The sequence below is a fragment of the Pteropus alecto genome, unplaced genomic scaffold (genome assembly GCF_000325575.1).
Source record: "Pteropus alecto unplaced genomic scaffold, ASM32557v1 scaffold106, whole genome shotgun sequence".
NCBI lineage: Eukaryota > Metazoa > Chordata > Mammalia > Chiroptera > Pteropodidae > Pteropus > Pteropus alecto.
The window spans coordinates 4,636,241-4,651,707 of record NW_006442103.1 but is presented as its reverse complement, the minus strand read 5'-3'; the positions used below and the strand labels follow the sequence as shown (position 1 = coordinate 4,651,707).

General features: G+C 36.1%; 1 protein-coding gene across 1 annotated transcript in view; it reads right to left on the bottom strand.

Moving 5' to 3' along the window:
- The window catches only part of PALMD (palmdelphin), a 42,733-nt gene extending 27,406 nt beyond the window's left edge, over positions 1–15,327 (bottom strand). Inside the window, exons 1-2 of the mRNA XM_006919554.3 lie at positions 14,918–15,327; positions 1,109–1,189 (exon numbers count right to left, since the gene is read on the bottom strand). Of these exons, the coding sequence (XP_006919616.1) occupies positions 1,109–1,189; positions 14,918–14,962 (126 nt within the window). The 5' untranslated portion in view covers positions 14,963–15,327. The remainder of the gene's footprint in view (positions 1–1,108; positions 1,190–14,917) is intronic.
- Between the last annotated feature and the right edge of the window lie 140 nt (positions 15,328–15,467).

The following is a 15,467-nucleotide window of genomic DNA, read 5'->3' as shown; positions in this document are numbered from 1 at the left end:
TTAGAAATGGCCTATCTCAAAAATTGCTATCTATTTGACTTTGACTTCATTTGAGTTGCACTTAAATGACTTGGTAAAATTTGTTTTTATGTCATTGATTTTTCTGGGAGTGCACACTGCCTTTCTTGGCTATGTCCACTACTCCTGAAAATTCAGTACGACATACTGTAAGGATAGCAGGCTAACTACGCTTTGAAATGATTCATCAAATGTTGGAAATGTCAGTTTGGATAGGAGCAAAGACACAAACAGAATCCAGAGCACTGAGGCTAACTAAAATTGTAAATTATGTTTCTGCTCAGAATTTTTTTCTTTATCCAGCAGAAAGATGGGTCTAGCTGAATTTGGCAAATTTAACTAACATCAGTTTGTGAATCCCACAGGCATGTGGTATTGTTTCATTGAGGGATTCACCGCATCTATTGATAGCAGCCTTGCCACAGAAGTAGTTTCCTGCTTGGGCCTGTTCAAAAGGAGCTCCTGTTTGTCACTTGGTTACATCCTGTGACTAAGCTATGTAATAAAATGTTAAAACTCAGTGTTTTAATTATAAAGTGACCACACCCATGGAAGATGTAAAGTCTGATTTTTAAAATGGAGGTTTATTTTTGATTATGATCTCATGTTCTGTCAAAACAAAATAAAACAAAAACCTGAATCATACTGAGACAGCCTTGGATTCATTGCACTGAGCTTTTAAATGCAAGCATCCTTGACCAGGCCAGACAGTGTCTGTTCTGCACCCCTTGGGGAAAGGCTGGCCTTTTATTGATTTCAAAAGGGACTTCCTAGCTAGACTTGCTCCCTAAAATGTTAAACAAGGATATATTCAGGGCCAAATGATCAAGGCTGAATTTTCAAAGTTATCCAAGAAAATGAAGAAATTCAGTAATAAAGGCTAAAAATAAGGTTTTCAACTTTCCATATGTTTTCAGAAGGTACTCATCTCATATGCAAATATTACTAGCTTGTTGGCTTCCCCTATGGTTATTAGGGTGTTAGTAGAAGTATGCTGAAATATTTTCCTTCCTAAAGCATCTTTACTGTTGAGTGCTATCAGGATATCTGAATTCAGAATCATTAAAATGAAATGAAAGACATAAATTACCTTCAAATGCTGGTGCTTTAGTTTTTCTTCCTCTATTTTCAGACGCTTCTGTGAGATTTCTTCTTGTATTTTTCTTTTATCCTGAAATAAAAAAGTTCTGGCATAATCTATTTTTTCAATTTGCTTAAATATGTTTTCTTGGGGCTATTGTCATTATCAAATGGCTGGCCAGCAATATGCTCTTGGCATTGGTATGAAGCTGCTTTGGAAACTCCTATTTCAAAGCAAAGGAGAGCAAAGTGAGACATTCAAAGCATTTTACTGATGGAAAATGACACAAGGTGCTTTTCCAAAGAGAACTTAAAAATACTTCAGTGCTTTTCCTTCCCTTCTCCCCTATTCTATTTTCCCTGTTAGCCCAGCAAGATTGAGCTCCTGAGTGATGCAATGGAATAAATGAAGTTTAAGGAAGGAGTTTGAAATAGGCATGAGGAAAACTTGTGAGGAGAGAGACTGTTCCTGGCAAGAAGCTGAAGAATAAAGGTCTGTTAGTTTGGGAAAACAGGATAGACTCCAGAGCATTAGAACACCAGGAAGCTAGAAAGTGGGACTGTTTCCTCTTTGTATAACTTGCTATGGGAAGACAGAGGAAAAAAGGGATCAGATAATGCTTGTTGACACTAAGAAAGCTTTTTGCTGATGCGTCCTTGGACAAAATTCTTAACTTCTCTGTGCCTCAATTACCTCATCTGTAAAATGTGGATAATAAAACTACTTCATAAGATATGAACATTAAATGAGCTAATATATGTAAAAGTTTCTAGAATAGTACATGATGCATAATACCCTATAAGTATTTGTTTCATAAAATTAAGTAAATAAACACATAACCTGTTAATCATACAGAAAGCAACACACTAGTTCTGATAATGCTTCTATTGGCTTGAAATGTTTTAGAGATTTCCCCTCTGGAATTGTTTGAGATATTTTACTAGCTATGCAAAAGAGGCCCTATTTCCTTATTTTATTTTATTTTATTTTACCAGATATGACATTATCCTCCATCTTATTTATAAGAATTGATTTTAAATTGGCTTTCAAAATTGAAAACTCCCAAAGCACAAAAATTTGTTACCAATGAAGACATGTAAAAGAATCTGAAGTAGGCTTGGAAGGTAATTTAGAAAGAAGAGTTCCAAAAATATTTGGCAACATTATTGAAATAAATGCATGGCTTCCTGATGTGACTACTTTGAAGATAAAATTCTTTTTTGATGCATAAGTTCAGGGACATTTGTTGAAGAAAAGCAACATGTTGTTCTCCAACTTTGTCATGTTTTCCTTTGTGTGTAAGATGACTGTATAACTTCACCCGGTATTACTTTTTAAATTCCATAAACAGCTCTTTTGGGGGGAAAAAATAGCTAGGCAACAAGCATAGGTCTCCAGAATCACTTCTTTTCTTTGGATAAAAATCTGGTCATTAGAAGTAAAAACTGAAAACTCGTGAATCAGTTCTCTATCTAGAGGTTCTTATTGAGCAACTATTAGTAATATTTTAAATTTATTGTACCAAAACATTTGATAAGTTTTTATAGACATTGTTTTACTTAATAGTCATAATAACAAATATATATTATAATATTTCACTTAGTAGTCATAATTATAAAGACACTTTGTAATAATTTTTATTTTACAAAAGAAATGCAAGTTTAGGGAGTTAACTAACTAATTCAAGCTCTTACAATTTATAAATAGCGGAATCAGGATTTGAACCCAGACAATTTGAGTTCAGCTTCCACCCTCTTAACTAATTAACTACACCATTTCCCTGAGTGAGAAATTATTCCAGCTTCTCACAGCTTCCCTCATTGTCCTCTCCATCATGAAATACTGTAGCCTGGAGGCAGCACCAGCACAGCCAGCAGCAGGAGAAGGGCCTCTCATTAAAAGGGAGCACATTTTTAGCTCCTTGCATGCTGGTATGTAACCATCGACCTCTTTCCATGGATAGCCTATAGAGAAGAGCACAGATGTACGTGTGACAGTAACCACTGAGTGCAGCAATGCCTCCTCATCCCTGTCAATAGCCAGTTTGGGCTGGTTTCATCTTGGGGTTTACAATAAGGTAATGAAAACTGTGGCTGGAGGTAGGATGTCTCAAGTGTTTTGGCAACACGAAGCTTAGAGAAGGTTGCTAGGGAATATCAATGTTTTGTCACTCAGAGGTTATGTGATGCCTCTCTCATACCTCAGTCTAGGTAGTTAAGAAGCTAATTTTATAACATATAAGGCATGATTATATTTTAAGATAGGAGCACTTTTTCCTTATATTTATCAACAGCAAGTTATTAGCCTGCCAAATTTCATGGGAATATAAGCAACACTGAAAAATAATATGACAATAATTTAGTTTCGATGTGGCAGAATAAACTATAAGTCAACCTTAAATTGTATATCTAGTTATATTGTTAAAATGCCAAAAGTTATCATAGCCAGCTAATTCCTTCTCAATTCATTATGGAACAAATAAGTGTGAAATGCCACCTGCTTCCTAAAATTTCCACAGAATCTCGAGCATCTCTGTAGACACTTGTTGTGACCTGGCACATCAGATATTTGTTAATGTTAACCACTATTTATAACATATTTCTGTTTATTTCTTCAATGTTGAACTAACGAAGACTTTTTGTTCAATGAACAATTGCTTAGATTTTCAGTTGTCTGGCAGAATTTTGTAGCAATTGACACCCATTAATAAGCTAATATAAAATGCCTGAATCTGTCAAGAAGATAAGATTGATCCTGAGTTATTTCATTATTAATTTATCCAATATTTAGGTACTCATATATAAATGCTGTGTTCAAGGTGACATTAGGAAATGTGCGATGTTTAAAATTATTTAGAAGTAGATATTTTCACCAAGGAGCTTACGTTCTCATGAAGAAAGAAAATTATTGGTATAAGTAACTCTAGTCTAAGAAATGAAGTGATAAATGTCATTACTAAGGCACAAGATACTTTGAGAGGTGAGGGGAGGCAGGGAGAGGTTGTTTCTAGCTGATGTAGTCAGGAGAGGTTTTGAAGTAACAAGTGAGTACAATATGCTGGGTGGTTGCTGAAGCGTTGGTGGGTGGATGGGCATTCAAATTAAGGGCTCAATGTGAGCAGAGGCCTGAAGTAGAAAATCAGGACATTATTTGGAACAGCAAGTCTGGACTTTAAGTTGCCATAAAGGGAGGAATGGGAAATATAAGAATAACAGGATTAGGCTAAATCCTCAGTAGACAATATTGAATGGTAGGACAAGAGGTTTGAAATTTGTTTTGTATTGAGATAGAGAGTAATGGAAGGTTGCCAGAGAGGGAAGAGTGATAGAATTAAAGCCATGTTTTAGGAAGTTAAATATACCTCATTGTGTAGTAGATATTGAAGGAAGAGAACTTGAGGGGGATAGTTAAGCTATGGCTCATACATAAGACCGTGAGAGCTTGAACAAGAGGAAGCAGAGGGTGTGGATGTCAGAGATACGAAGGAGTTTAATTGGCAGGACTTGGCAACTGATGACATATGGGTGCAAGAGAGGAAGAGGTCAAATCAGCACACAGAGCTTTTATGCCAAGGCATATAGGATTGCAGAATCACTAATAGAAATAGGAAATTCAGAAGAAGGAAGAAAGATTTTGAGAGGAAAGGTGGTGGATTCATACCAAGTTTGAGGAGATTCTGGGACAACCAAGTGGAGTTATCTGATAGGCAGTTGAAATGTTGGATGGAGAGAGATCAGAAGAGGGGTCAGAGCTAGAAATAAAGATGGGGGAATTTAGGAAGGGATAGCTGAGGCCAGGAGACTATATCAGAACATGACAGGAGACATTTTTATGAAAAGAAAAAGAGAGTTAAGGAGAGATCCTTCATGAGGTATTTATATTTAAGAGTATGGGAGGAAGGGAACCCATAGGGAATTTTGTTTTGGGGTCAATCAGATATTATTTATAATAGCACTTGGTGAATAGAGCTAACTCAATCAGTCGAATGGTTTTGGATTCATTCTGCTAGATGATCTCATGACTTTGTGACTAGCTTTCTGACATTTTTATTGTTTAAGGTCTCAACAGAACAATACTAGACACTGCTTATTTGAACTTAAATACTTCCAACAATGTGAAGCTTCCTCCTGATGTGCAAATAATGGTAACCTTGAAGACAGGGATATACTAACACAATATTCCTAGCAGAGAATTCCAGGCATAGGGAGAGGTTTACTAGATTTCAATGAAAACAGATTTAAAAATTCTTGAAAAAAATCTTGAAAAATTCCTTAAAAAGATCTTGTAAAAAGGGCAAACCTATCAAGAGGAAAGATAGATGATGAATCATGGGCAATTTACAAATGGAAACATAGATACACAATTACAAATGATCTCAGATAAGAAGAAAAGCAAATTACTATAAACAAAACCAAAACAAATTGTTTAATATCACTGGGAGTGCCCCAATGAGCTCATGAAACCAAGAATGAAGATAAGCAGGTGGTACCTATTTATAATAATGTAAATAAGGTAAAAATCCAGGGTGATATAAAGATGTGAAGCATGTGAAAGACACTGAGGGCACAAAAAGCAAAAATATATATATATTTAAGTTATATAGACAGCAAAAAGATAAAGGGAACAACAGTTAGATTACTGCCAGTCTATACATAGTATAATATTAATATAACAGATAAATTAGAACTTCTATTTTCTTTCATATTTTTGATTAAGGAGAATAATCTTGATTTTGGAAAGGGTAGAACAAATATGCATACAGGGATACCAAAGCCCAAGAGAAAATAGAGCTGCTCAGACTCTGAAGGGCTTCATTTCAGGGAATAGAAAAATTTATAAACATGACAGAAAAATATTGTCCAGCAATCTTGGAATTTGGGGTGAAGAGGTTCCAAAAAGCATGAAAGTGGCAAATTTTCTGAAGAGGGAAAAAGGAGAATTATGCATATTTAACGACTGTTGATCTTATTGGTTAATCTTTGGAAAAACTGTGGAAGGAATTATTAAATAGCGTATTTAGACAAGGAATGTCTAGGAGGTGGCACTTGATTATTAAAAACAAAGCATTAAGAAAACTATTTTTTTTGCTTAATTTTTCAAGATCTGCAGATGATGAAGATTATGATGGTTGTTAACAATAACTAACATTTACTAAGACCTTTTTATATGTTACGAATTACTTAAAGCACTTAAATCTATCAATTTATTAAATCTTGACCAAATTTCTATGAAGTCAGGGCCGTGTTTATCCTCATTATGTAGGTGAAGAAACTGTTTTTAATACCTTTTATTATCTGAGATATAGTAATTATGCATCCATATTTTCTTCCAGTTTTTAATCTAACTTAATTTATTTTATAAATATATTAATTTATGCTGAGAACCAAATTTTTTCCCAAATTTTTAACTAATCTGAACTTTATCAAAAAATTCTTTCCTATCGATTCACTTTTTTTTTCATTTACTAGTGTATTACTTAGTGACTTTCATCATTTACAAATTTTTTAATGTACATAGGGTCTATATAGTTTCTTTAATTATTGCTTTTGGTACTAATACTACACAATTTGGGTTATATACCAATGAAGTACATTAGCATTTCGTTGGGCAAGTTTTCCTTGATTGCTCTCATCTAAAATGTCTTGATTAGTAGCAGGAGTTTATTTTTTCCAGTTAGACTTTGAAATCATTTCGTTGAATTCCAATAGGAACAAAACTAAAAACTCAACCAGTTTCTTAACCCTCCTAACTCTCACCAAACCAAAAAGACCAACTAACCAACCAATCACCCAACAAACCAACCAATCAACCAAGCAAACAATCATACACTCTGATGGAATTTTAAAAGTTATTCTTAATAGTAATTATCATTGTTCAGAGACAATCAGAGATCAATAGTATTATACTATATATGGTTTATGTCTGTGTGATATAGTGCATAAAAATTGGAATTATTTTTTATGTGGTTAGTAATCTGAATTATTTCTTTTAAAATATCATGAACATAATAATGATATACCATATCATTAAATATTATTCTAAATTATTTTTAATGGCTGAATATTATTCCATTATATACATGTTTGTATATATATGTACCATATTTATTCAGCTAATTCCAATTTTTGGACATTGAGTTTGCTTCCACTTTTGTACTATAAGAAATGACTCTGGTATGTTATGAACATCTTAAGAGTCCATCTTCGTGTACATCTCTTATTTTTCTTTAGTATAAGTTCCTTGTTAATGAAATTCTAGGTCAAAGGATAAAACAGTTTTTGAGTTTTCTTACACCAATTGCCAAATTGTCCTGTTTTAACAATTTCATGCTGCTACCAGCCCCAAATAAGAATGCTTCCTTACAGATTTTGATTGGGACTGCATTAAAAATTAAAGTAAATTTGGAAATATATGACAACGTTTTCGTATTCAAACTTTACTTCAGGGAGTGATGTGCCTTTCCAGACATTTATTATATTGCTTAGTAAAGTTTCATTGTATAAATCCTGCACATTTCCTTAGTAGGTACAAAAGTACAAAAGTGTCTTCATATAATTCTTGCACATTTCCTTAGAAGGATTATTTTTAAGGTTTAACAATTTTTAAAAATTTTTGTAGCTGTTAAGGAATGGGATATTTTCACATTACATTTTCTGACTAATTGTTTTTCAATAAGCTATTGATTTTTGTATATTCATTGTGTATCTGACTAGTTTACTAAGCTTTCAAGTTAATTCTTGTCTTTAGAGACACTAAAGCTGAAGGCAAAGGAGTTTATTAACTTTCCTGAGTCATGTAATTGGTTTAGTGTTGGAACTGGTGTGGAACCTAATTTTTTATAACTCCAAAGATGGTGCTTTTTATACCATAGATTATTTCTTCCCAAATCTGTCAGTAGAATTACAATTATCAAAACAGGAGATATTATAGCACTAGGGACTCTCTCATGGTCAGAGTGTTTTGTTTGACTCTCAGCACCAAATTTTAAGAGTAACACTGATATTTTGGAGAGTGTCTAGAATGAGCCTGTGATCTGAAAAATGGTCAAAATTCAGAAAATGAAGCTGTATGGCTTCAATGGCTAAAGTCACAATGACTGGGTAGAAGTGAAAGGAAACCGGATTCTAGCACATTATGTCAAAATTCATAACACAGAGAGCTGTTTTCAAGTGGAATGGGTGTTTTGGGCAATACCGATCCACCTGATATTGGAATTATTTAAGGAGAAGTTGGGTGAGTGTCTCTTCAGCACAGTATAGTGAAGATGGGAAGGTAGACAAAGAAATCTCTAACTTTCTCCTGGTGTTATGCTTATTTCTGCTTTGAAATACCCTAATTTTTAAGTTAGCCATGAGAATTGGATGTGGCTGTCATTCCTACTTGAGGAGTAAGTTAAAAAGCATATCTTTCCTACATCTCATCTTATTCAATAATTTTAGTCTTCTTTCCTAACTTTACAATAAATTCGAATGGATCTCTAAATAGATCCCAGTTCATATTTTACACTTTCATTCCTTCGTCTCTCTTTTTTCACTCGTTCTAATGAATAGTGACAAAACCAAACCAAACAAGGATAAACAATAAACACAAAACAAATCCCTGAATAGTCAAGGGGTGATGGTAACTTGGCCGCATCTTCAGTGGAGAAAAATGTTAGCATGCTAGGTAATCATCAGTTTCTCCTCATTTTCAGCTTGATGGTACTCGTTCATTCACTCATTCTTGATGTGTTTTTATTTTTTATTTTTATTTATTTATTTTTTTGTGCCCCAGATAGTGTTGAGCTCAGTGTTGGGAGCTGTGAGAGATGCAAAGATGTCTGTGCCTTAAACCTTGGCTGGAGGGAAGAGACTGTGTGATGGAAATGGGATGGGGAGAAGGTAACAAGACTTAGAATATGGGATGCTCCGGACAATGACTTTGATCCCGTCCCAAATGCCTCTAAAATGGTGTTGCTTTCTTTCCTTTTCCACTTCTACACCTTGCTCACTGAAGAATGGGGAAGGAGACTATAGGGGGTGAAGGACTGGTGTGGGTTAGAAAAGGTGATTAAGCGAAGCAGACCTTCCCTAGGTTCTTCTCTTTGCTCTACTTTGAACTCTATTCATAAGAGTGAAGGACAGAAATATGAGGAAGTTCTGGACGGGGAGGAGGTTTGTGGTTTTGATGTTGATTAGAAGTTGTTATGATGTCGTGGCCAGAAATCTGACAAACAGAAGAATGGATTCAAGTCCTACTATTTAATTCCTTAACTTTTCTTGGTCTTAGGTTTTCTACCTATAAAATGGGAATGAGAACATCTGCTTTTGAAAATACCCATAGGACTATTTGGCCAAATGAGATAATGTAAACGTTTTTATTTTTATTTTTTAAAGCCTAAATGTTATGTAATAATAGGTGCTGTTATTATTATTTTTAATCTCAGAATTATTTTGCTTAAGAGATATTCGTTATAGTCTAGATTTGTTAACATAGATTGATTTTGAATAGCTGTTGTAGCTCATTTTAATATGTCTCATCACCCTATATTAATCACCGACTCAGTTGCATATTGAAAACTTGGTGGTTAAGACAGAAGCCAGTTTCGATTTCCATTCAGAGCTTCAGAGGATAACCTGGTCCCATGTCTTAAATGGCTTGACTAAATCTACTCAGTGACCAGAGTTTTACGTAAAAACTCTAAGGACAGATTTAACTCAAATGCTCCTATGCTGTCTTAGGAAATTCGACACCCCTCCCCCGCCCAGGGCTCCTGATGAGGGGACTTGAGGCAGTGCATTTTCCCAAAATGACTCCACTGCCATTTAAATGAAATGTTCTTATTTTACTTTAAGAGCCTGCTGTTTGAGACCGGTGATTGGAAGTTTCAGCACTGAACTATGCTGTACTTGTTTAGATACTAGTTAGATTCTGATTTGTTTCAATCACAGTTTTGTAAAGAAGCAGTTTTCCCTTTTGATCATCTGCTCTTGTTCAGAAAGTTCATGGGGATCGTCATCAGTAGAGGGCTTTGTGAAGTAGCATTATCATTCTGTAGCACACTGGAAAAACCTCCCACTGTTATCAAAAAGCAGTTTCCTTAATAAGCTATCGAAATTGTTATACCTCATCACATGGTCGGTCTCCTTTGTGGGTGGGCTATTATGTTTGGCAAAGATATGTGGCAAAGCACATTTGTTTGAAGAACAGTTTTCCCCACCCCCCCTCTGGAAGAAACATATAATCTCAGTACAGCACTGTGGAAAATTGTGCAGAGGCTTTATTGTTTGAATATTCTGGCATAGGACTTCTTTATTTAGCAGATTCCTACATCTCCATGTACCATCTTTGTGTAAATGTCTTTGGATGGCCATGGCAAATTGGGAATTCTTCCTGTAACTTTGTCTTAACCATGAGGTTCACTAGAACAATGGTGCATTATGCATTCTTTCAGCCACTGTTCCTTTAAGAAGTCTTCAGAGCTCTAAATAATACAATGATCCAAACACATGTTAACGTAGACAGTTAGTCAAGATCCAGACTGGCTTGCTCTTGTTTTCACTCTCTCATTTGTATAGGTGAAATGAGCAGGAAAAAAATGTTTATTGCTGGCTTGGGAAATAGAAGTAGGGCTGACATCTTGGGCATGTGACCTGTGAAATCATACAAGACACCAGGCTCAGAAGGGCCCAGCACTCAATTTAATGCTCTGCTGTTACCATCTTGATATTTTAAATACTTTTTGAACAAGGCTCCCCACATTTTCATTATGTCTTGGGCCCCACGAATTCTGTAGCAGGTCCTGCTTTTGATCATTAACTGTCTTATTAACTGTTAGAAGATCTCAGGTATTGACAAAAAGGAGACGAAGTGACAGGCAACACATGCTAAAGAGATAACTAGAACCTGTGTGTTTATGTTATTGTTTTAATATTAGTCTTTGCGTTGGGTGGATTTCTGTTTTCTGTAAAAACTTTCTGCCTCCTAAATTCCTGTTTACAAGTCTAGAGAAAATTCTTTGTGAGTGGAAAGAAATAGGGAGTGGATCTGGGGAAATGTGAGAGCTCCTCATTATTTTGCATCACAAGCAGCTTTGGCCGACAAATCTGGCTCTGTTGCTCAAATTCCAATGTCAGGACTTTCTGTGGCTCCTTTCCAAATGGAGTCAGTCCTAGCAGGTGCTTGCTCTTGTGATTATTATGATTGACTAAGTTTGGACAGAGCTCACCTCTTTGACATCTGTGCTCAAATGTCACTCTTCTATGAGCCCATCCTGAGCACTCTACTGCAAATTGCAACCCACTCTCATCCTGCTCCTGACGCTCCTGATTCTCCTCTTTCATTTCTTTTCCTTTAAATGCATAAGGCTCAGCATGTAGTAGATGCTCAATTAATTGAATAAAAAAATGAGAGAATGAGTTGATAACACACATTCCTACCAGTTACAGGTAAACTTTATGAAAGTAAAAATGTCAGCCTTATTCTTACCCCTTTTCACCCCAGCTGGCTCTGTTCTCTGAAAATCGATTCTAGTTCTCAGAATTCTTCTGATCTCGCCCCGGAAACTAGTACTAGCCAGCTTGAGATCTAGGGGTTTTCCAGTCTGAGTCTCCCATGTTATTTAGTAACAGTATTTCCTAACCTCACAGTAGGAATGGAGATAAGATAATGTGTTCCTTGTGGAGGAGGATGTCAAGAGCATATGGAATACTACTAATCCTTAGGGGATCTTTGTATTTCCAAGGGGAATTCACCTGGGCCTTTTCCTTGTTCTTGAGTGTGGGCCATGTTTACTTCCAGAGAGGGACTGTGCAGAGGAAACTGTCAGCGCTTCATTCCACTCTCCCTGAGAATGCTGCAGACGTTGGTATTGTCGGTTCCAGGAATATAAAAAGTGAATTTCAAATTACTAGTCTACCTCAATAGCTCTTCATTTGCATAAAAATCAGCTATTTGTTAAAATACTAACTTGAAAAGAGCCTCAAGAGACTTTTTAATATAAGTAGTATTTAATCAGTTTGAAGCAATGCTGTTTTTGAGTTATAGTTGAAACCTGAACTCTTTAGTTAAGAAATTCTTTGACCACTAATTTAGTAGGGGTAGAGTTAGTACATGGATAAGGTAATGAAGGAGGAACATGAGAGTAATGTAAACTAGAATCCATATGTAGTACACCCAGACTGAAATACTATCTTCTAAACAATCATTTCTGTGTACTTTCATAATTTTGTCTTCATTCTCTTTGAGAGGACTTCTGACTAATCTAAAATTCAATTTACTGATATGAGAAATGAATGGCACCAACACAGTAATTTAGTTTGCAGTTTGAGAATCTAAGTGCCACATTCTAAAAAAAAAAAGAGGAACAAGAAGACTGGCACTTGGTCTGTCAAGTTACAGGCATATACATTTGTTTTTTCAATTCTTTGCTGTGGAAATAATGACTTTTTGGACACTCAAAACCAGGTGGAATAAACTCAACAGGGAAAATTATTTCATTTCACAGCCAGGAATTAGAGGAATAAATTTTAATATAAAACTCAGATAGATTTTAGAGTGTAAATTTTTTTCCCCTAATAAAGAGAAGTCTGGGAGTTGCTGTGTTTGGGAACACTGAACAATTGTCTTATGATTTTGCTCTTGAAGAATGAATATAAAATTTGTTTCAGTGTAGGGCAATAAGAGAAAACAGTCAAAATGAGAAGATTGTCCACACATTTTAGTCCAGAGCATACTCTCTGGGTGCTGTGTTTTTTCATTTTCAAAGGAGGAAGGAAGATGGCTGAGGTGGCTTTCTGGGTAAGGCAAGGGTGGAGAAAGCTGGCAGTTCTAGGGAGTCCAGGAGGGACATGACTGGATGTGTTGTTTCCATGGACACACCACTGCTCCATTTTTCCTCTAGGTGGTGACAAATGTGACTGGGCTTAGCCTGGTGACTGGTCTTAGCTAGTGGAAATTTGTTCCTATAAACTTTCCCCAATTTTTGTTCCTACAACCTTTATACAAACATTACTTCTAAGATAGCATTACTTTGTGATCTTACTTTGGAGATTTGCTTAATTCTTTCTAATGGGATATGCTTAGGCTAATGGAATAGTTCAGAGAATTGTATTTTTTTTAATCATTGAAAAAGCACATGCCAGTATATTTAGGAACTTACGTAATCTCTTGTCTGCTTGTAAGGCATACTGACTCTTGTTCTAATATCTGTATTTGCACTTGGAACCCTTACTGAAAATTCCTAACCTTCCTGAAACTGTATGCAGTCATACCTTTAGAATGTGTGCCGCTTCAGCAAGAGTTACAAGGTGCACTGAGGGTAATAAGGGCTTAAGTGAGGGTGTGTGTCAATTTAAAAAAGAAAGCGTGGAACAATGGACTACTTATGTATTTCGTTGGATGCACTATGAATTTAGTTAATTAGCAGATAGAGACATCAGAAAAAGTGAAGCTTATGCCCACACAACTCACACAGTCTAATAAAATAACCTTTAGACAACAGCTGTAATACAAAAGGCCCACGCCAAAAACAACAGAGCAGAGCTGAGTTCCTGTCCCTTCAAGCAGGACAGCTGAACCGGTGGCTGTACTTAACAAGGAAAAAGAACAAAACAAAACAAACAACAATCCAAACTAAAGTTTTCTGAAGAAAGGAAAATGTACTAATTAGAAGTTAGACATTTCAAAAGCATTGTCTTATGGAAAAGTGCCAATCTTTTCCATGGACTTCTGGTTCCTTACCATTGGCTGAGAAAATATTTCAACTTATTGAATCCTTTCTGGCTGGAACTGGTAAACTGTGTTTTTTAATAAAAATCTTAAATTAGGATTAGCATTATTGCTTATGCCATGGGAATTTGAAGAGCAAAGATCCTCTTACCCATCCTGATTAAGCATCAGTTTTTAAAAAGTTATTATTTTTTCATGACAGCTAATTCCAGCAGCAGAAAACGCTGAGAAGTTGGGATGTTGATTTCCAAAGTTTCTTTTCTTAAAAAAAATTATATCATAAGTTGTAGCTAATGACAAATGATCGTGCCATAGGTTTCCAGGTTACTGCCAAGTAGAGGATTTTATAAAATTAAATTTAAAAAGCTGGATCATTTAAGAAAAAGAATTCATTTCTCACTTTGACCCTTTCCCAGAACAAACATAAAAAATGCATTATTTTCCTTCCTGGTATTAATGAAATATTTTCCAATTCCATGGCAGTGGAAGCACTGCATTCCTGTATCAAGATCTTATTCGGTTTGTGACTTTGCTGGAAACTGATATCTTAGAATTAATCTGATACGTGATTTTACCCACTTTTCTCTTGTTTAGTGCTTAGCTTAACTGCAAGAACAGTCATTTTCATTCTGTTAGGCTTTCTGAAACACACTAACACACCAGAAATAAAAAGTTTCAAGTTGTTTGTTTTATTTCTTTTTCTCTCTCTATTTTAAAAGATTTTAACTTTTTTGGTGTATTAATTGTTTAAAGAGTTCCAAGTTGAGATTCTGTTTTTTGAACTAATGTCTGCTAAATATAAATTTAAGAACAAACTGTGTTTCTAAGGTACCCAGAAGATTAACCAAACTGCCTTAAAAGCTTCTGATTGCTGTTTAAAACGTAGGCAGAGTTTTTGCAGAAATAAAAAACATTTACTCTGTACTTAGGTTCAGAAGCCCAGGAGTTACAGAGGGTCACAAGGGTTAAGAGAGTGGCAGAGACGCGTCCATGAAGGATGACAGTTCTATTTTTCCACTTACAGGGGCTCAGCGGCAGGGGCAGCTAGCAACGTGTCTGCCGTTTCTGTAAGCAACCACCTCCATGAGTTATAACTGTATACAGACTTACTGTGATGGCCTGGAGTCTCTCCTTCACCAGCTCAGCTTCTTCCATTCTAGAAGTCAAAGACAGGCAGATGGTGAAGTAAGTCCAAAGCTACCATACAGCAAGAGCCTCCTTCGGGAGAGGAGTGGAGGTGACAGGAGAAGCAGGGAAAAATCCTCTCTTAGCACTGGTGGAGGAGAGCAGAAATCCCTGGCTAGGCAGGAGCGTCTCCGAGCAGATGTACAGATCAGGCCAGACAGACACATGTAATGAGGGTGTGCTGGGGAGGCAGACGCTGAGGCTGCTGGCACGGGTTGACTGACAAGTTTGAACGGCAGCGGCACAAGCCCTTTTCCTTCAGGAGCTGCCAGCTCTTTGTTGTAATGTGCACAGTTAGCAAGGCGCATTTTCTTATTAACTGTTCCTTACCCAATTCATTATTTTCCAGGAGTGGCACAGTGAGCCCATGCACTGAGTGTTTAATCAGCCTCTTCTAGCAGCATACAAACATCTCTGCTGGGGGCAAGGGGGTGGGGGTCTGTGTGTGTTTATCTAAAGTCAGTTTACCTGCACT